This window comes from Lissotriton vulgaris, chromosome 9 (assembly GCF_964263255.1).
Source record: "Lissotriton vulgaris chromosome 9, aLisVul1.2, whole genome shotgun sequence".
NCBI classification, from domain to species: domain Eukaryota; kingdom Metazoa; phylum Chordata; class Amphibia; order Caudata; family Salamandridae; genus Lissotriton; species Lissotriton vulgaris.
In genome coordinates, this window is record NC_141697.1 from 597,973,060 (window position 1) to 597,997,032 (window position 23,973).

The 23,973-nt window shown below is 42.2% G+C and overlaps 1 protein-coding gene across 1 annotated transcript in view; it reads left to right on the top strand.

Moving 5' to 3' along the window:
• Positions 1-23,973, top strand: part of JKAMP (JNK1/MAPK8 associated membrane protein) — a 62,666-nt gene that overhangs the window by 16,037 nt on the left and 22,656 nt on the right. Inside the window, exons 3-6 of the mRNA XM_086938207.1 lie at positions 2,378-2,535; positions 8,084-8,290; positions 13,160-13,341; positions 17,072-17,148. Coding sequence (XP_086794333.1) covers positions 2,378-2,535; positions 8,084-8,290; positions 13,160-13,341; positions 17,072-17,148 — 624 coding nt within the window. The remainder of the gene's footprint in view (positions 1-2,377; positions 2,536-8,083; positions 8,291-13,159; positions 13,342-17,071; positions 17,149-23,973) is intronic.

The window sequence follows — 23,973 nt, forward strand, 5'->3', positions numbered from 1 at the left end:
ATAATGTTTGCAGTTAAAGTAATTAACACAGTATTGTCAGCATATGACAATAAAGGTACTTGTTTGCCATTTATTTTAGGGAAGTCTGAACATTTTCCCAATAAAAAAATTTCTAAACCATTTGTATAAACTAAAAACAAGAAAGGGGCCAAATTACAGCCCTGACGGACACCTTCAGTTGATGGAATAGGCCTTGTTTTTTCACCCCCGGGCCATATCTTATGGCTACAGAAGTAGCAGCATGTAATCTGTGCAACAGGGTGACCAAGGGTTCCTCAAACCCCATGGCCTCCATTAGCAACCACAATTTCTCCCTGCACACAGTATCAAAGGCACTGGACAAGTCCATGAAGGCCAAGTGTATGGGAACACCCTTGGTTCACAGTGTTCACTGCACATTGGTCACTTGTAGTTGAGCGGTGATTTATTAATATTTTTTTTGCTTTTTTCCCCAAGATTTGAATTTTTAAAAAAAATGAGTAATTTGCTGACATGCGTACATGACTTTTGAACTGCAAAACCCGTAAAAAGGGGACATTTCTAAAAAAGAAATTGTTGGCATTATATTCCCTTCTACAACCCCTCTCCCCCAAAACATGCCCTTGGGGTTAAAGGAATGCTCTTTTATGGCCCCTTTGTCAATTATCTGAGGACTATACTGTGGGTCCTACCATCCTACATTGGCCTCTGCAATAACATTTTCAGTTGATGGATGATGAGCAGGTTGCCCAGACCCTTGTCTCTTCCAAGGATCTGTAAGTCCCGCATTATATTAAGGGGAAAAATGCTCCTTTTTCCAATCAGATTTCTTTTTTCCCCCAAATGTGTTATTTTCAGAGTATTCAAGGATCCATGAATAAGTTGTCCAGGTAGTACTGACATTAACTCTTTGAAGCCTGCTTTACACCTTTTTGTAACACAGATTTCTCAAAAACAACTGAACGAATTTTCAACAAACCAAAGGTTCGCTCCTGAGTAATGCTCTAGTTCCACACCAAGGTCCTGATTTAAATGTTGGCGTAAAGGGAACTCCGTTGCAATGGCTCCCTGCCAGGATTATGGTCTGGTCGGCCTGCCCGATTTAGAATTGGGCAGACCATTGGTTTGATGACGGTGAAGACTACTTAGTATCTGCCATAGTCAAACCCCTGTGATGGAGGAAGGGCTGTCAGAGTTTTGGCTGCATGTCCGCCCACCTAATTTAGATAGGCGGACATACGTCGTTTTTCAATGCCTGTCACAGCCAAGAAGAACCTGACAGTAAGGTGTATTGAAAAGTGCTCAGTGACCCCCATTGCCATGGGAGCAAACTCACATGGCGAGGGGAGGGGGCACCGTTTGCCTCTTTTTTTTTTTCTTCAAAAAGAAAATGGCACTTTCGGATTTTCTTTTTAAAAACAAAAAAAACCACGGCAAGTTTGCTGTATTGCTCCGTCATGTTGACAGAGCTGTCTGTCAAACTTACAATGCATTGATGGGAATCGCTGTGACTATGGTTCCTGCAAATGCTAGAATGTTCGTTGGGCCAGAGGAAATTTGTACATTTGCTGAGAAGCACCTCCATCAGGGCAGTCCAGTAATTTGCTCCATCACTCTGGCAAAGAAACTGGTCACATGCCAAGATTTAAATGGTGCTTCAAGTTTGGTGTCATTCTGCTTTATGGATTTGAGAGAAAAGTCTTTTATTTAAGAGTTATCACAACTTTCTTTCCTCTCTCTACTCCATTTGCCCATACCCTCAAACCTATCCGTACAATCCTTGGCATGCCAGAGCTATGCCACATCCTCTATTATATTTGACAGTTTTTTGCCGATTTCCTAAACTGCTTTAAAGTTATAAGGTTGGAAATCATGGCCTATTATGTGGGAACTGGGCCTTGGCCGAAGGAGTGAATGCAGACACAAGGGAGGAAAAACGAGTGTGTATAAAAATAAAATGGTATCTTTATTCCTGATATCTATCTGTCAAATATGATATATCCTGGCACAGCATACAGAGTATTTGCAGTACTTCCAAAATGGCTGAGTCAATTTGTGATGGACAGACAATGGTGCAATAGGTACTTTATGCTTATGTTTAAAATAAGGACCCAATGGGTGGTGGTCTGCAGACTCCAATCTGTTTATTTTTTTTCAGTTAACAAAATTACAATTCTCCATTAAAAAACTGAGTGATGTACACCAAATGTTAAGAATGTGTTTTATAATAAATTTTTAAACAATGACCTAGTAGTTTGGACCAATAGGGCATATGCTCTTTAGATGAATAGATATGTTTCTGGTAAAAACATGTTTTAGCAATATACCGTACTGTATATTAATAGAAAGTGTTACTGAATGTCCATCTGCTAAAATGTTTAAAAAAAATTATTTGTAGGTGTGTCCCAGAGGGCAAAGAACAACTGATCAGCTGAAAATTTGTCGACCCTGTGAAGAATCCCCAGAGCTTTATGACTGGCTATTTCTTGGTTTTATGGCCATGCTTCCATTGGTTTTACATTGGTTCTTCATCGAATGGTATTCTGGAAAAAAGAGGTTTGAATTGTTCTCCATAACATAAACTTTAAGTCATTATGGAAAGTATAAATGGCTTACTGAATTTTTGTTGATTAATCGCTGCAGCTTGGAAAGCCTTTCAATTAGTTTGTGTTTACAAAGGGCAGTGGAACATTTTTATAGACTGAGGTACTTTTTCCAAAGTAAATGTTTAAGAGCATATTTTCAAAAAGATAAAATGTTTGCCTCTTCTTTCTTCATGTTTTGAGTGCTAAGCTAAATTTGAGTTGTGGCTTATTTTAGAGGGTTATCTATATTTCCCTAAGGAAGACTACTTTTTGAAGTGAAAGACTTGAAATTAATGTTCCCCTATCCATAAACACATGGATGTTATGTTATGTTATTGCGTCGTGTATAGCGTGAAGCTGCCCCAGCAAAGGGGCGTCCCGGTGCTTCCAGCTACGAAGTATAACACACACATCAACCTGAAACCATTTCAGCTTCCATAACATCATAGACTAAACTAAAGGAAAGAGAAAGGTTTTAAAAGCTTTCCTAAAGGCAAGTAGACAGTCTGTGCCACGAATCCGTTCAGGCAAAGTGTTCCACAACCTAGCTGCAAGGTAACGAAAGGACCGCCCCCCCCCCCTCACGGCTGCGCTTAACCTTCTGGACAACAACCAGCTGCTGCCCCGCAGAACACAGTCTGCGGGAGGGGACAAATGGAGCAAGCAGGTTACTCCACCAGTTAGGGCTAGCAAGTTTCACTATTTTAAAAGATAGGCACAATGCCTTGAATTGAATGCGCTTCTCCATAGGAAGCCAATGCAGCCTCCGGATAATGCCAGCAGCAGAACTGAATCGCAGGAGACCTACCAAGATTCTGGCTGCAGCATTTTGGACACGTTGCATCCGAAGTATTTCAGACTTATTTGCTCCAAGTAAAAGGGAACTGGCATAATCCAGGCGAGATAGAATAGTCGCCTGTACAACCAGCTGACGTGTAGCGGGATCGAAAAACTTCAAAAGGGGCTTGAGACCCCGCAGAAGGCCAAAGCATGTGCCAGCCACTTTCCTGGTATGATCCTGAAGGCTGAGGGATGAGTCCATCCACACCCCAAGATTTTTGACCACAGACTTTGGCGTGGGTATATCACCCAGAACTGTTGGCCACTAATGCTCACTCCACAGGCTTGCGTTCTTCCCGACCAACAAAACCTCAGTTTTGTTGGCATTTGGTTGCAGGCAGTTAGTAGCCATCCATTCAGCTACAGGCGCCATTCCAGCTCTAAACCTAGAGGCATTCGGGGTAGACCCTTCAGCTAAGGTAACAACCAGCTGCGTATCGTCTGCATATGAGACCATAACAAGGTCCCATTGCCTGGCGACAGCAGCCAAAGGCTGGACGTAAAGATTGAACAACGAAGGGCTCAATGCCGAGCCCTGGGGTACCCCCTGGTCAATGGAATGGACCTGAGAGAGAAACGGGGGGAGCAGACATTCGGAACGATCTTTCGGTGAGAAAGGATCTGAACCATTCCAGAGCCGACCCGATCACCCCAGCTTCCTCTAGCCGCTGTAGCAGGATGCCATGCAAGACCGTGTCAAAGGCTGCACTGAGATCTAACAGGATCAGTGCCGCACTTTGACCAGCATCAAGAATGGACCGCAGATGCTCAGTAGTGGCCAGGAGAGCAGTCTCCGTACTGTGGCCCGATCGAAACGCATTCTGAGATGTATCCAAGATAATATTGGAGTTCAAGAACTGAGTAGGCACATTGTTGACATGTCCCTCTATACCAATTGATATGTAGTGATTGTTCACTTGTTTTGATGTCATGTTTGAATTGATGTAAAAAAACAAACAGACAAAAATATTTTGAAAAAACTTTCTGATCTATAAACTGAAACATGAATAGTTGATCTTAGTACTATTGTCATTTATTGTTTAGAAAACAGGAGCGTTTCCATTAGGAACAGTGCACACTACATGTAGATTTTCTATCTACTATACTTGTCCTTTTACTTATTGTGTAGCCAACACAATTGGTAGTGTAGCACCCTTAAACAAGTTGTGTACATTAAGATTACATTTACGAGTGCACCTCTGACTTCCTTCTATCCTCTGCAACCTTAGCCACCCAAGGGAGGAGAGAAATGGGTCTAAAGTTTTCAGGTTTGGATGAATCCAATTTAGGCTTTTTAAGAATGGGGGATACCCATGCCTGTTTCCATAGTACCGGAACAGTTGCATTCGAGTAGGAGGAATTAACTATTTGACAGAGTGGGGCCCGAAAAATAGAGAGTGACTCCCTGAACTGCGTAGGCCTCAGAGGGTCGGCAGGAGAGACCGTTTTAATTTTACCACTCAGCCGAGTGAACTCCTCCTGAGACATACAAGGGATGGCTGCCAAGGTCAGCCGATACCCAATGCCCAGAGGCGAAGAGATAGAATGAGTGGAGACTGAAGGAAAAGATTGATAAATAGCACAGACCTTTTCCACAAAGAAGGTGGCTAAATCATCACACTGCTGTGCGGACGATGTAGCAGACACCGTCCCTTACCTCCAAAATGAATGGTCTAATCCATTGATAGTCAAAGTACGGTCTGGGGGCTGCGTTTTGGCCTGCCTGGGCTTTACATGACCCAGGGTGAATTGCAGTACTGGGCTACAGTTTACAGTGCACTAACATTCATAAAGATGTTAAATAAGAAGCAGGCATTTATTTACAGGCAAATTGAAGTAAAAGAAAAGATGCACAGAAGGTGACCTGCACAACTTTGAGAACACTTTCTTTTTTAAAGTCATCTTGCAACCAACGTGCAAAAATGTGATAACATCCCTTCAAAAGCAAAAAGTGTATTTCATTAACTTGCAGAAGCGTTTCACCTCCGTACACCTGATTAGATCAGTGCATTGGAGTTATTTTTTCAAAGTGACCGTTTTCAAATGTGAATTTAGAAACATTCATGCCCCCTCCTTCCTGACAACACCGTCCATAGTGTAGTAGTACCTGTTGCCTGAGGCTAGTCGTTTTAATGTTAGTTGTGCTTATATAATTGTTCAGGCCCTTATGAATATTCTTTGATGCTGAAATCTGACCGAAACCTAAATCTCAGTCCACCTGATCCCACTGCAGACACTATGAGCATTGTGGGAGGTTGGGAGAGGGGGGGGGGGAGGGGGGACTGTGTTACGAGAACTGTTGCCAGCCAAAAATCTTGACCTGACAATGTCCAGACCGTTTTGAGATTTTGGCCCTTGCAGTTTTAGTATCCTCTGGCACGAAAGTTCGAGTACGATCTTAACTCCACTGTCTGTAATGAACACAAGTTTTTCCCTTTAAACAGTGGGTGGGTCTCAGTTCTCTTTCGGTAGCAAGTGCTTTGGATTACAGGGATTTTGTAACCAGTTCTTGACTAGTTCAGTATTGCAACCTAGAGCTGCTGAAAAATCGGAGCAGATCATAGATATCTTGATACTTTGTTGTTTTCTGTCTAGCAAATATGTTCCATTGACTAGCTGTGTGTATTAATTTTCTATAGTAACCCAGGAGTTGAGAGAATGCAGCAAATACACAAACTCATTCTTAGATACTTTCATCACCAAATGCCTTTCTTTGTTTAATCTGAAATCGTGGTTCCTAAAGTTCTGTTAATATGAAAGTTTGAGAAAGCAAAATGAAAATTGTTGGTACTGCTAAAAGGATTTCACCAAGAAGCAGCTGAAAAGCAAATGGTTGGAGCTCTACTCTTTTAGATTTACTTTATTTTATACTTTATTTTATAAATTGTGTAACAAACACTCAGAAGGTTCTTGGAAAACCGACCTATTCTCTATTGTGACTGGCTTTGACATACCGTGTGATATTTTTTTAATGTACAATACGAAGTAGTTGGATATCCGATTGACTAAAGTTTGCACTCGCATCTTTACCTTCGGGAACTTGCAACCTTGGTTAAATCCTAAAATTGAGCACAGCATTTCTCATTTTCCTTACTTCTGGCATGTAGGTCAGATTAAAATAATCATACACTGTGTATCACAGAGAATACGCCGCACTTCCATTTTTTGTTTTGAACGTTTTATCAGATTTTACATATTGTGAAAACAGTCCAACCGGTTTTCTAACCAAGTGTTTATGCTTGCCTAGCTGTTAAGATCATGTTACATACTAATGTGGTGAGGAATCTTTTTAAAGAATCAACCACTTGAATTTCTGCAATTATGGTCTGACTGAATTGCACTTTGTAAAAAGAGAGGAACATCATCGGTTTTCTGTAAATAGTCTTGTGCATCTTTCACATTTACAAAAGGCTTTTGTCAATTTCACCTGTCAATACCGTGAGTGTTGCCTCGTTGAAGCATGTTCGTCTTGGTATTGTGTAGGATAGCTGCATGTCTAATTTGTCATGCCTTGTGCAAGTATTATTCACTTTTTACAACTTTAACAATGCTTTTTTAAAATACAATATATGTACCCTATTCCAGTCCTTCAATATTGCAGACCCTCTTACCAGTGTTTTTTTGCTATGAAATCCCGTTAATATGAAAAGGGAGAAGAGCAGGATGATAGAATATTAATATAGTGTCTATGGTGGTTCAGGTATGCTTGGTTCTTGTAATCTCTCAGGTCACCAAACCTGTCATTCTCCAAATCAAATAAAGCCATAAGCTATATGGATTTAAAACTATTGGTGCTAAAGCTGCTAATGGGCTCTGTGGAAGATCAAGTGCCTGGCACACTGCGGGGCTTTCTGGAATGCCCCTTTGCCAAATTATAAGGCCACCACACCTCCTTTCAAGAGCTCTTACCAATAAAAATTGACTCCAACACTGATTCCAGTCAGTTAGAGGTGAGAATGACTTGCTGGACGTTCATCGCCTTTTCATTTTTGCCTTCCTATAAATGTTTTAACAGCATGCGTAGTAGCAACACGCAGCTGAAATGCTATGAGATGTAATGCATTTGAAATAACCTTGCATTAGGTCGGTTATATGGCTTATTACTCTCATGAATACAATCAGATTATCAGTCGTTTTTGTGTAATAAATGTTACAGATGTAGGCAGCCCCTACAGACCCTTGAAGAGAAATATCCTCTTTGATAAAAGGTCCTGAGATGAGATTGCCTTTGCAGTCTTGCCCAGAATATATAATTCTCTGGCACAACTCCTTACGTGCCTGGCAAATAGCCAAATGAGTGCCACCGGAAAGTGTTCCATGGCATTTGATATTTCTGCCCCTCTATCGTCTGTGCTACAGATTTGTCCATCCCAGGCCCAATTTTCAAGTAGATAGGTGATGGTGAATAAAATAATGCTGAGTATTGAATTAGAACCTGTATAAATGGTGTCACATAAGGTGGGATAACAGCCAAAGACCGAACAAATGGCAGTTGAAAGAAAATTAAAATGTAATTCAGATTTGTCAAACTTTCTCTGACATTTTGCGACAGTATAATCTTTTGTTTGCATTGTGACATGTAAATCCAGTTGTGCCTCCCCCAAACCCCACACACATGTACACTTTATTTGAGGCGAGTATTTGCTTCATTCATAATCCTATTTTCTTTTCGCCTGCAGTTCCAGTGCATTGTTCCAGCATGCCACTGCTTTATTTGAATGTAGTGTCGCTGCCATAGTTACTTTGCTTGTCAGTCATCCAGTGGGGCGGCTGTATATTCAATCCTGCAGAGTAAAGATGTTGTCTGATTGGTATACGATGCTCTACAATCCAAGTCCTGATTACATCACCACCGTGCACTGCACTCAGGAAGCTGTCTATCCTTTGTAAGTAGCTTATAATTTTCCTTACAGAAATCATACATTTGTAATCTAAATTAAGTTGTTAAATCTGCTTTGTGTGTGTTAAAACATTTGCTCACCAATGGAAAGTCATTTTCCCCTTTGCAGGGCTAGATACAAGTGTACGGAAGTGCATGTTAATCTAGTTGACGTTTCTTGGTAGCTATAAAGTGGGAAATTTGTTCAGAAAATGAATCCCCATTTTTTTTAAGCATACTCTGGTTAAGGGAAGAGTAGTGTACATAATCCATATAATAGCTCTAAATACAAAAAAGTAACTGCTTTAATGGGATTCTGTGTAGAATGTCATTTGTGTAGCTAAATTAATGGCAAGATGTATACGTGTAAGATGTACCATGCTGTTTGCTATACAGTGCGAGTAATGGCCTGGAATTCTAACATTTACTTTTTTTATACAAATTGTATTACATGTTTTCCTCAACTGTCCATCTTCCCTCTTCGGTAGATGAGTGTTGGGATTCCTGAATGTGCCATCATTTTATTGCTCTAACCATCTGATTTCCCATCACATGAACAAAGTCATAACAGTGTGCTAACTAGCAGTATTTTAGTTTGTAATTGTTGGAACTGGCACGTTCTGATTGGCTGAGGCAATACCCTAGCAAGGCATAACCCACCAATACCGTTGTGGGAAGGGGAGGGTGATTACACACACTGTATAACCTGCACTCATCAATGTGCAGCTTGGCACTGCGCGGTCAGGCTTTTCACAGAGGCAATGTGTGAAGCATTTGCAAAGCACTCACTCACGATAAACCAACTGAGCGTCACAAAAGCGACTTCACAATGGATGTATTTAAATAATGTTTGCATTCCTCACACACATATAATCAACACAACATGAACAACATGTATTTCTGGGCATAAATTACACTTGGAATTATTACTAGCAGTACTAGGCCCAACCGTGTTAAGATGACATCACTAATATGCAAACTTTGGCAAGATCATAATCTCCATTCCCCCCCTACCCCCCCAGCACCCATATGCTGCGTAACACGATGTCCACCCTCAGCCCACCTTAGCAATTTTTATATTTCAATATCACACAGTTTTTAGGGTGAACCCTGGGGTCCCAGCGATATCAGAAATATGTACATCCAGCTAATTACAACACTTATTAGCAGTACCCCGGGCTGGAGCCGCGTGGGTAAAACCAATGTCAAACGCAATGCTATTCTAGCAAGAAATCAATGTGTAAGGCCGCACCGTCAGCCAGTGTCATGAATCTAAGACTGCCACTCCCACACACACACTCACTCCGCACCGATTTGGGGTGCAATGGGTAGCAGGCAGGTCTGTACAGAACATGCTCGAACACATACGCATTCAGCATCCTAATACAGTGCACTGATACCCAGCAGGTCAATTGATAACACACTGCAGACCCTGTGGCCGAAAGCAACCCTCCAACTCACCCCACCTATCCTACACCCATAGAGTGGTGATAACCTGTCCTCCGCCCTGGACACTAGGCCGGATGCGGCCGACGTTACATGCAGTCAGGGTCCCCGGGAAGCAGGTTGGGGTAGGTAGCAGGACTAATTAGGAGGCAGCCGTCAATTGGGGATTTGCCACCACTCTGGAAGTTCACCCACTGGATGTGGAGCAGATCCAGGCTAAGGGCAATACTCTGTCACACTAAAGGGTTCCACAAGGGCCTTCCGGTACCAGCCCAGGTCTGCGGAGCACAATCTCTTGACCCTCTTCCGATCATTCTCGAAAGTGCTCTTCCCGCCCAGTCAGTCATTCTCACCACCCAGGCCTGAGCTGGACAAAACTACCAGGCAAAACAACGTTGTCAGGGTGGCGGTGGTGTGGGTGGGGGATGCCAGTGAGGAGAGGGCAGTTGTCTGCCGAGCTGAGGACCAAAAAGGGAACAATTGAATGCAGAATGAAGCAGGGGGGGGCCTCTTGGAAGAAGGCGGTACCCCGTCAGGTTCACGCAGATCAGAGTTACTTGCAATCCAGGCCCAATGTCTGGTGCGTGCTGTTAAGGGTTGCACCAGACAGTTCCGGTCTCACGCAACAATGAGTTGCAAAGTCTGTGCCTCCCTGGAAATGGGACACAAAGTCAGAGGCTTTGAACGTTGCGGCTGTATGACTGTTTTTCTTATCCAATGGGTATTGAGAGAAAGGTTGAGAGACTTCATCATCTTCTGTTTAACACTGATAAAGTGTAAGCTAGTATAAATGAAATAACACATCTGTTACCTGATGTTTATAGTCCATATTGTATTATCAGAACACCAGCATTCATCTTCCATGCTGAAAAGAATCTCATTTGGTTAGACCTCTATGTACCCTAATTTTGTTTGTCTCTATAAAAAAACATTGCAGTTGTTTTACTGTGACCCTTCATGGCATTACACCAGTCACCTTCAATTTAATAGTGTGTATCTGTCTTAGGGTGGATTTTTCAATGGTAGGAAGATGTTTTCATCATTGCTCTACCCTTATTTTATCAATAGTATTGGGGTATTGATTTCCTATAGGTAGAAAATGTAGTCCTCGGGTGCTTGCGGCAAATTTCTGCAGACCATACAAAACGCCATAGTGTTTTGTTTTGGTGTTCTCATATATTAAGATCTGTATCATATTTTAAGATGTATATCGCAAAGCCTTTTGCACGTACTAAATTACTCTGAAATCAGTTTCACTAATTGGAATCTTCCATCCTCCCTCTTGTTGTATTGTCCAAAATGTATTTATCGAGTAGTAGCAGCACACCTGTGAGTGCACCCCTCCTTCCTGCGCTGCACCAGAGAAATTCTTTAGTGCATTCTTTATGGTTGCATTAATCAGCCACAGTATACAGTTGAAACATTTGGAAGAGCAGATCTCATGGATAAACAATAATGCATGTCTATAGATTAGTCTAGAGACTCGTATTGGTCCATAAAGCTATGTAGACATTGATAAATGAAGTGAAATACAAACAATCCTATCTGCTTCTAGTATTCGTTTAAGCTGGCTGTATTTTTGGGAACATGTCAAGTCTTGCGCAATTAGTTATTTGGTTGCTAAACAGGTCATTATCTCAGGTGCTGAATGTAATTTTCCTCGACCTAGGTGCATTTCCTGGTAATCTACCATTACTGTGCGGCCACTACTGCGACTTACCGTTACTATGCATGTTTTACTTCACATGCTTCTACTTCGCATATACCGTTACTTAGCAAAGTCAATTACTTTGCTGACTATTCACATTGTTGTTTGGAAAAGGAGGTGGTTCCATTTCCAAACAATGACGTGCAGCTCTGAGGACGCCTGAAGCAGGCGTTAGGGTTGTGTTTATTTAGTGTAGAGTAGTGTATTTGGGTTTAGGATAGTGGTTGTACAGGGGGTTGTCTTTTAGGTTTTAGGGTTGTGTTTATGTAGTTTAGAGTAGTGTATTTGGGTTTAGGGTAGTGGTCGTGCAGGGGGTTGTCTTTTAGGTGGTAGGGTTGTATTTATGTAGTGTAGAGTAGTGTGTTTGGGTTTAGGGTAGTGTTTTGGTGTTTGTGTAGGGTAGTGTTTTAGGGAAGTGCAGTGGAGTTTGGGTAGTGTAGGATAATGTAGTGTATGAGGGTAAGGGTAAAAGAGTCAAAAATGCATTGAAGTTGTATACTTAGTAACATACTGCGAAGTAAATGCATATTTAGTACTTTTAAATGTATTTCCAAACTAAAAGCATGCACAGTTAAATCTTGCGTAGTAATGGTATTTGCGATGTAAAAACATCGTAGTTAAAACTAGCGAAGTAATGGTCAGCTAAGTAACATCATATATTCGCATTTCCTCTTCTTAAAGAAACCATGTTTGACCTTTTAAAGGCAGTTCAAACTGTTTTAATAACAAAAAAATGCATTTACAGTTAGCAATCATGAAATGTTTCCTCTTTTTCGCTACTCCTCGCTACTCCTCACTGAAAATTAATGTGTTTTAATCTAATTTGTATGACATTATTTAAATAAGTACACTTACAAAATGAAATATTTATTTTATTATGATTATTTGTCAAATGAAAAGTTGTTAAATTGATTCTAGAGTAAATATTTTCCTCAAATACAAATAAGAAGATAAAAAATAGAAAAGGCTTACCATATTAATACAGTTGTAGTCCGGTAGGCATAAGTACAATCTTGATTATTGGGGAGAAACTGCTCTTATTCCATACATAATGTTTTGGAGTGATTCTTCAATAAACATCACATAGATAATTTTTTGAGAGCTTGTATTTTGTTTATCGTGATTCCTTTCCCAATATCCGTAGAGCATCTGATCGTCAGTTTAAACATTTTTGTGATTTTCTTTTTGTTATCATTGCCAGCTTTTGTAAAGATAGGTCCCACAGAAAAGGAGATAACCACTCTTGATTTTCTATCCCCTTTTGAGGATTTATCTTCCTTGCCAGGCAAGGCAATACAAGATTTCTTAAGTTATGTAGCGTAGATCATGCATTTGCAAAACGAGAACACTTGCCACCAAAACATTTCCAAAGTGTCATATACAAAGAGCATGTGTGCATGATCTACACTGATGTTTCTGCAACATTGTCAGTCTCTCCCTCTCTCCCGCTCCCCCCTCTCTTCCTCACTCCCTCTCTCCGTCTCTCATATTTTGACCTATTTTTTTCTTTTTTACTTGTCTATAGTCCAAACCGTTTACTTTACACTCAATGCTGCAATCAACTAAGGTGTTGCATATTGTAACCCAAATGGAACAAGTGCCCTTATTGTGGCAGATGCCACATTAATGGCACTTTCCATTTTTTGGGTAGTTTAAGGAAAGAGGTGAAACAAAGACACAACCATTCAAATGTCAATAACCTTTATATATGTTCCTTTACAGGTACACAATTGTATTCATATACTATGCGTTCTGTTTGGTGTTAATGATGATGCTTCGACCTCTTCTGGTAAAAAAGATTGCCTGTGGTTTAGGAAAATCTGATCGATTTAAAAGCATCTATGCAGCACTGTACTTCTTCCCGGTGCTAACACTGCTCCAGGCTGTCGGAGGTGGACTTCTATGTAAGTTTGACGCACAATACACAATTTCTGTTTGTCAATATTGTAGATGATCATTGGAGGTAACCAGGTTATTTGTATGTATTTGGAGAGCTACTTACTGGGCACAAAGTAGCATTAGCTGTAGCTTTGGTGTCTTTATTCAATTTAGTTTGTTCACTTAGTAGTGCATGTGTGACAGTTGATTTCCTTTCTACCCCATTATATGAGCTCAGATTATGTTTGCGTGCGTAGTGTGATCTCGTGCGAGAACCTGACCGGTTTGAGCGAGGCTTTAGATGCAGGAGATAGGGTTGGGCTTCAGACGAAGAGGCTGCTGCTGGGGCTATTTAGAGCTGCAAGCAGCAAGACCCTCAAGCTTTTCCAGATTACTCCACCCAGTGGTTGGAGACACTCCTGCAGGCCCCACAGCAAGCAAAGGACTGTTTGTAAAGAATGTTTTAAAAAACCTGCTGCATGGTTAGTAATTCAATGGTCATTTGGTTTTGTCAGGTGAGACATCAAGCCCAGTGCATATAGATTGATACGGACCCAGTAAAATTCTAGGGAAGACCAATGTAGTTAAAAAATACTGTGGTATGTAAAGCCTTTTCTTTTATCAGTGTTTATTCTGTGTGGATTTCAGTGGTGTTTTCTTGGCGTTTTCCACACCTTTTGAAGTCGGTGCTTATCAGTGTTTGTTAAGCTGCCTAACCTCCAAAATAGACACAAATGTTGTATTGATTTATTGATATGTGTCTTTTATGGATGGTGAGATTAAACAAAAAGGTGAACAGGGTCTGAAGGGGGATATGAGATTAAAGACCTGATAACACCCTACCCCTATAAGACTAATGAAAAACACAAAAGGGGTGCTAAGGTCATAAGTGTCCTCTACTGTCTAGCATGTACTTAAAGCAAGAAAGTGTAGACTGTGAAAATGAGTGAGGAGATCAAACGTGAACCCATCAGCCCACCCATTGGCGGAACTTCATCATTTGGGTTTAAGAGGCTCCAAACTGGTGTCTACTAGGTGTCTCACCTTGATGAAAATGTGAGTACAACCACTAGTATTTAGTACACCAATGATGGAAAGTAAAGTCTGAAGGGCTGTGGGAGGTAAAGAAAAGTTGCAGTGTTGAAAGCAAATGTGCTATGGAAAGAGCGGTGTCTTTTAGGACCATGATTGGCCGGATAAAGATTCTATGATGATGGCAAAAATTGTGTTTTTCAGTATATAGACAACATTGGTGTTTTGCACTAATTGTTATAATATATACATATTTAATATTAAGGAAAAGTAATGCAGGGTATGTAGTGTATTGCCATTGGCAGTGTGTCCAATCGACTTATGTTAGATTGTTTTAAGCATGAAGGAAAAGAAAGTCTGTACATGGTGAACTCACTCACATCTCATTACCCTTTCTCACATCTCATTACCTCACACATCTCATTACCTCAATCTCACTTTGTCAGAATCCTGTCTTGTTTTACGGGACTGTTAATGGTTTAAAAATGTAAGCATGCTGTGGGTGTTCTAGTGAAGGGATGATGTACCTGGGTTTGTCCATAGTGGTAATCTATTCCTGCCCGTTGCTGGGTTAAGTCTGTACGGACTCAAGATGCATACAACCACCAGAGCATTTGTGGAGACTCAGTTCAATGTTATGCAGGCTAACATTGATTATGCTTTAGGAATACATTTGTATGCCTAACCTTTTGCACATGTAACCTAAATCTGAACTACAGAGAGCTTAATTCACAAAACCATTTACATTTGTACGTCTGTGTTCCTAGCACAAATGTCTGCATTTTTGCCTGTAAGGAATACGTTCCATTTTTAAATCATTTGCACCTGCGTACAATTACCCCTGACAGCGTAGTTTCATACAAAACTGAATCCCATGAAGGGAGTTAGGAGTGAGCATGGTAGACCATGATAGTTTGCAAAACCCCACAAACCCATCAGTTTGTGGGTATTCACATACTCCCCTCTGACCCTTTTTCAGACCTGGAAAGGGTTGGAGACTTGCTCCCGTGTGGGGTTGGCGTAGACCTCTAGGCAGGATGGTAATGGGCAACGGAACACCTAGATGTCATGGGGCTAAAGGGAGAGAGGTTTTACCATAAAAATGACCAGTAAAAAAAGACCTGATTTCACAAAACTTTCACAGGCGCGCACACAGAAATCTGCGACTGGCACAGCTATCCAGATGTACTCTTTGGAAATGTTGTGATTGCATGAAAAGTATGTTGAAACCGGAGAAGATTTCCCCAAACACACTTTTATATTTTTTTTGTATAAATCAGGCCCTCCATTAACTTACCATTTAATATAATGGGGTTACCATGTGTCCCTCAGAACCTGGGTATGCAGTTATGAGCTACAAACAGTTCTATCTGGTGAACAAAATCTCCTCAAGGGAATTGTAAAATAATGTTTTTGATTAAACATTAAATACTAGCAGAGCCTATAAATGATCCCTTAAACATGTATGAAACTTCTACTCAAAAACACAAATCTTTAAAGAACAATGATATCTAAAAACTATTGACACAACACAACCATTAACTTATTTTAAATCTATTATTTTTCATATATCAAAACATGTATATCTATCTCTTTTCATATTTCTCTTTTTTTAACGGCTATCCAGAGAACATAAATAACAATACATCACAATAACATTTGTCCACTAAAGGCGGCTTTGAAGCTTGCCTTTTGAGCGAACACCTTGAGTTGGGGTCCTTCGAAGGGGAGGTAACACCTCACCTTGTAGCAGTCTTCTAATATTACTAAGCCTGGCAGTCGTTCCCACTACTCTCCAGGAGTGCAGAAAGCTGTTTGGTGGCCAGTGACCGTGTGAAGCTACTGGACAAATTGGGTCACTGAGTGACATCTATCTAAAAGTTGCATTTCTTTAATAGTGACATTAAATTCAACATGGCATTAAGTCGGGGTTAATGCCACAACAAATTTGATACCTTACAGTACCCTTCTAAGTAGTCCCATTCAGAAGTTAGCCGGGCTGAGTGGTCAGCCGGTTGCCCTGTGTTAACCAATAGGGCTACTACCTCTCCCACAGCAAAATGACAATTTGGAAGTGTTGTTGTCAGGACATATATATAAAATACATGTCCTACTTAATAAAACAGCTTGCGGTCTTCGTGCTTAATATGCCTTCCTTAGGGGAGACTTACATATATTGTTAAGGAAAGTGGGGGCTTTGTCATTGGGTTGAATGGCAAAGTCGAACTAGCAGTGTTACCACTGCCCTTCCAGTCAACTGTTGTTTTTGCATTGGTCACTTCCAGTCTACGGTGGCAGGCTAGGAGCCATTTTGTACTTTGTCACACACAGGGTGGCATAATCAGTGCTGCAGCCCGGAGTGGACACTCTGCCTTACATGCCCTGGGTACCAGATACTAGATATTTATAGGTAAGTCAGTCTCTGCCAATTGTGGGTACCCAATTCGACATACTCTATGTAAAGGGTTAGAACAGTGCACTGAGGTCTGCTTAGCAGACCTCTGTGTACTCTGAGTAGTAAAACCAGAAGCATGAGTCCAAAAATGTGGGGGTGAACATGCAAAAAGAGGCATTACAATTCAATTTAAGTGTCTATTTCAAATTGTTGTAGGCCATAACATTTACATATTTGTCTCTATTGACCTAAGATGGAAGAAATGTCATTATTGCAAAGCTGTTATTGGCTCTGATGTTAATCACAATGTTTTGTATTTTCCTGTTTAGACTATGCTTTCCCTTATATTGTGTTGGTGTTATCCCTGGTCACTTTGGCTGTATACATGTCTGCATCTGAAATCGAGGTAGGAAGAAACATAGATATGCTTTTATACACTTTTTGTATTTTATCTTTGTAATGCAATTCATGTATCAGTCTTTGCAACATTTAATCCTCAGAGGTAAGTTTTCTGTTTCTTAGTACTCTTCAATCGTGCTGTGAGCATGCTAACACTAAGTTCCAGCATTCATAGTAGGTGTTACTTTTGCTGATTTTCCGATTTTTCTTCTAAATGTATTTATTATTTTATGGCACCGCCAAAAGACACACGTATGTTGAAGAAGTGTCCAATGTAAAAAGTTGTTTAGGTCTGTAATAAACATTGTGTTTACAACAAATGACTGGGTAAAACTGATCCATGGCTGAAATAAAGAAAGAAAGGGAAATTAATAATGACAACAGTACTAGAAAAAATAATATGCACCCCTTAAAGAAAATGAATTCGGAGATCAATTTTATCCCTGATGAAAGGGAATTCTTAAGTGAAAGAGAAATGGGGTGTCTGATACAGCCCTCTAAATCTGTCTAAAATCTTGGGTATAGCAGCAGTTTGTGGATGAAGGTCTCCATAAATGGACTTGTATGCAAGCAGCCACCCTTGATTGAAATCCTTGCTTGCAAGAACAGCCACTGTACTGTTGTACCACCAGGCTAATAAGGTCGTATTTCCTAATAACAGACAACAGTGTGGCAGCCAAATGGAGCACAGCCTTAAGGGGAGGTGTTAACTATAACCCTGGTTGCCATAATTGGTACTGGATAGACCCAAGAAATGAGTCAAAGTGTAAAAATAAGACCGTCTATTTTATGGTTTAAATCTGTTTTATAATGTTTACAAAATCAGAACAGTACAAATGTGCTGCATTTAAAGGCTGTGTTCTGAACACCCAAGCGGTGATGACATTCATTGAAGCGCACCATTACTTACAGTCAAAACGTGATGCCAACTAATCTCTTCCCCAAACACCTCCTCCTTGCTTGCCCCTCTGTAGTGTGTTCAGAAAGTCTTCTGTAGTGTGTTCAGGTAGTTACTACACTACATTAAACTCCGGCACCGGCTGGTTGTCTTTCAGCCACTGTACATGTGTCATCTGGTGCTGTGGCCAGGCGCAGCAAACAAAGTATCTGGTGGCATGTCAGTTCGCAAAATTCTGCAGAGAGCAGAGGCATGTTTGGGGCCCACAAATCTCAGTATGCCTCATCTTTTCCATACCCAGGATGCTCCAAAGTCTATGCAGCCAGGCTGTGTGTTCAGGTATTTTGTCTGAAGCCCAGTGAGAGAATATCATCTGAAGTGCCACATTGAGTGCCATGCCGATATGCCAACCTTATTTGGATTGCAGGGATATGGACACAGAATTAGGGTGCCCCAGGAGAATGTAGGCCAGAAAGCGCCGGAGTAGAGTTTACAAGTAGGTATCTATATCTTTCAAGACTTTGTCCAAATAGTGCGTCAGCTTCGGGCAGCCCCACAAAAACGTTTGTGTACTTGGAGCTCCACAGCCGCTCCAACTGTCTTCACTGCGATTGGGGTTGCCCTAATATATTCTGAATGGTGTAAGATAACAGCAGGTGATTAATTCAGAGGCAGTTTCTACACTTGCTGGGTTGCGTGCTGTATGTCGTACTCTAAATAATTCAGAGGCGGTCTCTACACTTGGTGGGTTGAGTGCTGTGTGCCGCGCTCTATAATATATATCTCCCCCTCTGTGTTATGGGCGGTCTCAGTTCTTGTTCCCATCGCCTCTGCCCCGGTGTCTTCTCCTCGGATGGCGCAAGAAAGCGTGATTCATCGCTAATACATTTACCCCCTTCTTTGAGAAGGAACCATTTTTCGAAGGAAGTGAGGGCCTTCTGTGCCTCCCGTTGTACATTGAGGTGAGTGACCTAGTATCTGAGCTGTAGATAATGAAGGCACTCAGAGCAATTAAAGGCAGACTATGAGCTTCCTGAAACTAAGGGGCTGGGTCCGTCAGAATCAAAGAGGTGCCCAACAGATCTTCATCTGGTGTGCTTTTATGCAGAGAAAGGTATGGGGTGGAGTCCAGGAATGAAGTGCAGATTTCCTAATAAGGGCTTCAGTGGCGAGGGGAAAGTGGTTAACCCTTTTGGAACAACCACTCTATCCCAAACTACAAGGGTAGCTCTAGTGACTGGCGAGGAGTACAGATCCCCTCTCTATGTTTTTGGTGAAGCCGTGGAATTCTCCAAAGGTGTTCTACCGCTATCACCCAGTTAATAAAGCACCAGTAGTTTTCAGTCTCCTGGTGATTCCATACAACAGAGAAACAGTGCAGTGATGATTGATAGAAGAGCGTGAGGCTAGGGACTCCCATGCCAACCTCTGCAGCGTGGTGTTTGATCTGGTTGCAATGCATACAAGGGCACTTGACCACCCAGACGAATCGGTTCTGTTCCGTCTGCAGTAATTTAAGCACACCTGCCAGTTGAGGCAATGGAAGGGCCTGGGATAAGAATAGGGCTGTAGGAAGTATCGTCATTTTGAGGGCTGCTATTCTTCCTAACCTCAAGAGGTGATAGTGTTTCCACGGGGCAAGATCTGCGGAAGTAGGATGCGGTAAATAAGAACTGCTGTGTCTAAGTAGGAGATTGAGGAGTCAGCCCGTGTTGGATGGTAAGCAGAAGCCAATTGTACTTTTAGGGCGGAGCGTGACCGAAAAATTGAGGGCCTGTGACTTTTGGAGGTTGATGTTAAAGTACGATGCTCTTCTGAACCTTTCTTGTTCTTACAAGAAGGCCAGTAGGGAATGTAGAGGGTTGTCCAGTGCCACCAGCACATCATCTACATAAGGACTTATGGTGTGCTTGTTCCCCCTAATTTCACCTTAGTAATCCATGGGCCCTCTATAAATCTTTATGCCCTGGTCTTTTGTGGACAGTGTAAGTTTAATTAAACATTTCTCTAGGGCAATTGTTGCACAATCTGGGCGAAGGCCTATAGGGGACCTTGTGGTTGGATGCCATTGGTGTGGGTACCCCTCGGGGGACTTGTTGGCTCATGGCGATGTGTCATCCCCTAGTGTCGTCCAGGATGTTCTGGAGTTGGCGGACCTCTGCTAATGTTTTAAGCTGGTGTAAGGTAGTGTCCCAGTAGAACATGAGGTGGATTGGGTGGCCCCAGCCGTATGAGAGCCCTTTGCTCCTAAGAAACTTTGTGATAGGGTGGAAGGTTCTCCACATTTGGAGAGTCAGAGAAGAGAGATCATGATACAACACAAGTTTGTGGCAGTGACACTTCATAGGGTGGGCATCTTGTGCTTTGCGCAAGATGTTCTCTTTTATTAGGAAGTTGTGGATGCATGCTTGGTTGTCTGGGGAATGCCTCGTACCTGGACGTGCCACTTTGTGGACTCTGTCCAACTGTATGGTGGATTCCATTGTTGGGTCTAAGATCTAGCAGGTGAGGTCTTACACACAGTTTGTCAGCGCTCTGCTCTCTGTGGCGCACCACGTATGCATATTATGTTCTTGGGGGAATGATCCTTGAGATCCTCATCATGTTTCTGTAAGGTTGCCTGATGCTCCTGTAAGCGTAGGGCTTCCTGTTTAAGGTGATTGATCTCCTCTAAGCCCACCATTTTGCCTTCCTCAAGCACAGACACCCTATTCTTCTTCACTGAGTGAATGTCTTCACGTATGAAGATGAAAATTGTCTCATTGAACAACCTCGTCAATGGGGGCTCTTCGTCCCCTCTTTCTATAAGCAATGGTGGTTGCTGACTACCCCAACTTGGGAGCTTACGTAGCATGTAAGCATGTCTTTTAAGTAGTGATTCTTCTTCCCTGTACTGTTGCCATACTGAATAGCTCTGACCCCTCTCCCGGCTTTTCCCACAGTCACTCTGTAAGTGTCTCTGACCGGGATGGCGCATGTAACCCATCCTAGCTGTCTTAAGCACGTACTTGTGGGGGCACTCCTGAAAGGTAGGAGGTTGTCTTGCCTCTAGTCGTGCTGTGGGCCAGATGGGTGGTAGCCCAATCCGTATCGTGGTGTGGGGGGGAAGGGGTTATGGCCCCCTGGCGTGCTGGCTGGGGCCTGTAGCGGGCAAACATCCGACCACCGCTGCATCCACTTGCCAGGTACTCTTTGGGACTTGTGGGGGGGGGGAGGGCGGGGGGAGTAAAGTGCCTGGGCCCCATTCCTGAGCCTATCGCCCCACAGCCAAGAGCACCACAGGCATACACTCCCTCCCCGAGAGGCAAGTTCTCAACCAGAGGAAGGGGCATGTGCTGATGTGAAGTTGGTGTAGGGTGTCCTGGTTCCCAGGACGGTCAGGGGACGGAGCCCTCCTGTTGTGCAGCCTCACTGGGGGTGCAGGAGTTCTTTCTTGCTGCAGGTCAACTCCACTTTTCACACTTCTGTCATCATAAGTGACCAACAGTGCCCTTTACACCTCAGTGCTAATATTTAGGTTACTATGATATTTGCTTTGAGTTGGAACAATTTTATGTCTGCCACCTACCTGCGGTAGACTTTGACTTTTCTTTGCTTTTGAGTACTGTATCACCATACGACCTATTTATAGCTCAGATGTAATTTATCTCTGACTCCTGCCCAATTTAGGAAGGGTGGTTATCAACCTAATCCTCACTTTTGTTTTAAAGCCAGTGCTGGTCACATCTGGGTATCAGTCTTCAGGTTTATCTCTGAACACTGTCAGCAGGTCAGATTTTGTATAGATTTTAATAAAGGTTTCTGGTCGGCTATTGAAATGCTGGGGACTACAACAAAAATGCGTGAACAAAAAAAATCAAGATGGTCAAAACCTGGAAAATAAAATTGTGTCACCCCAGTCCTTCCTTTCCATAACATCTTTAAAGTTTGTTCCAGATATGTACCTACATATGCTATGGCTCATCTGTGTTCAGTGCTCCTTATATTGTTGTGATCCTCAAATGACAGGACAGAACTCTGTCAGATTTGCTGTTTTGTTGAAAAGTCATAGTCGGTATGGGAAAAGAAGATAAAAAAGGCCAACTTTTTATTCTGTACATATCCCAAGCAAAAATTCCAAGACTGGGTACAAGACGGGCAAGTAGTTCTAAGTTAAAGGCGGTTGTTTGTGTCGGCAGAACAATACAGAATTTCCCCTTTCAAGATTCAGTGACAAATAGATTTTTATTAATCCCTAGCTTGCCCCTTTCCACAATAATGTCCGCTAATTCTTTTTGCAGGCTTAGGCAGTTAATGTCTTGACCGGCCTGTCCAGCATGTCATGTCTAAAGGATCGATTCAGACCTCTGTTTTGTTGGGCGTCTTGATTTTACAGTGAATAAAGCGTTATGGTTGGGCTTGTGAAGTAACAGGATTTATAGAGGAAAAGCTTGAGGCTGTGTCTGTTCTCTGAAGCATTTAGGTTCCTAATGCTTTTCCCATTTCTGATTGGTCCATCTTCCTATAAATTTCTTACCTTTAGACTATTGCCCCCGTTAGACGGGACCAGAAAGTTCTTTTCCCAGCAGTATCTCTCCTGCGCCACCAGGTGATACCCTGTGGCTGCCAATCCGACGAGCAGACATGCCATAGGTGCATAAAAGGCTCCAACCTGCAGGCAGATGTCAGTTCCTGATTTCCTTGATTTATCGATCGGATCCAGAGATCACTGCTCTCTCTGTGCCTCACAAAAAAATAATTCTCAACTTCGGCAGAAATTAGGTCAAATGTCACCTCTGCATTTGGTGTCTTGGAGGGCATCAGGGAGTATGAGGCCAAGTTATATGACTGTCAGCGAATAGGGAATTTTTATGACCATGACGGTATCAAGTCGCTTTAGCAAATTAAAGCAGATTGCGATATTCCGGACAGAGAATATCTGCGAATTTAGATGCTGGATAACCAAAACCACAATCCCCATGCAGAAAGTGACGAGTCAACCAGTGCTCTCATTTGAGTAATGGTTTTTGACCAAATCTCGGGACAAACACATACTTTCTGAAATATTTCCATTGCTTTGGAGTAAATACTGTAGAAAAATCAGGGCAAGAAAGATGAAAAGTAGAGCTGGGATGCACACTAACTGCATAGTAATGGGTATCTGTGTACTTCGGGGCAAAATCTCAACCAGTGCAGCCATTAACCCCTTGCATGCGGCCGCGATTCTTCGCCTGTGCGGCAAAATCGCAAATGGGCGGGTTTATGACAGCCCCCAGCCGTCATCAGCACACGAGCGCCGTAGTGCATGACGGATGGGGGCCGTCATCAGCATGCAAGGGGTTAAAGAAACACGTGTAAAGATCGCCTCATATTGATATTACGCCCCAGAAGGACATCATGCATGGACTGCACAAGATCTATGGAGTGTTGGTGGGGATTCAGGAGAACAGGCCTGCTACTCCATTTACTATGGTACTGTCCCAAACTCACAAAATACTGGAGAGAAGTACTAGATGACAAAAACTCCATGTTTGACTCGAAAGTGCCGAGGCTTACTGCATATATAGCCCTAGGGGTGGCAGATAGACCCTCATAGTCACTTAGGGCCACTTCAGGAAAGATAGTGACAGTTCTCCTGGGTGCAGCAAAACTGGTTAAACTCTCAGTAGGGGCTTCACTGTTATATTAGATCTTTTGTCCTGGCTGCACAAATTATGGGGAAGACTAGAAAGGGAGTAAATGGCAGTAAATGAAAAGGGAAAAGATAGGTAAAAATAAATAAATAGCTGGGGCCCTTGTTTATCACTATTCTCCACAGAGTTTAGAGACCTAATATGCCAAATATCTTGAGATATTGCAACTGTTGACACGAACAGTGGAAACCCTTGTAAATTGAGGCGTTCGAAAACATGGAGCCACATTCATGAGTTGAAGGTGTCAAGAGCATTTCTACAT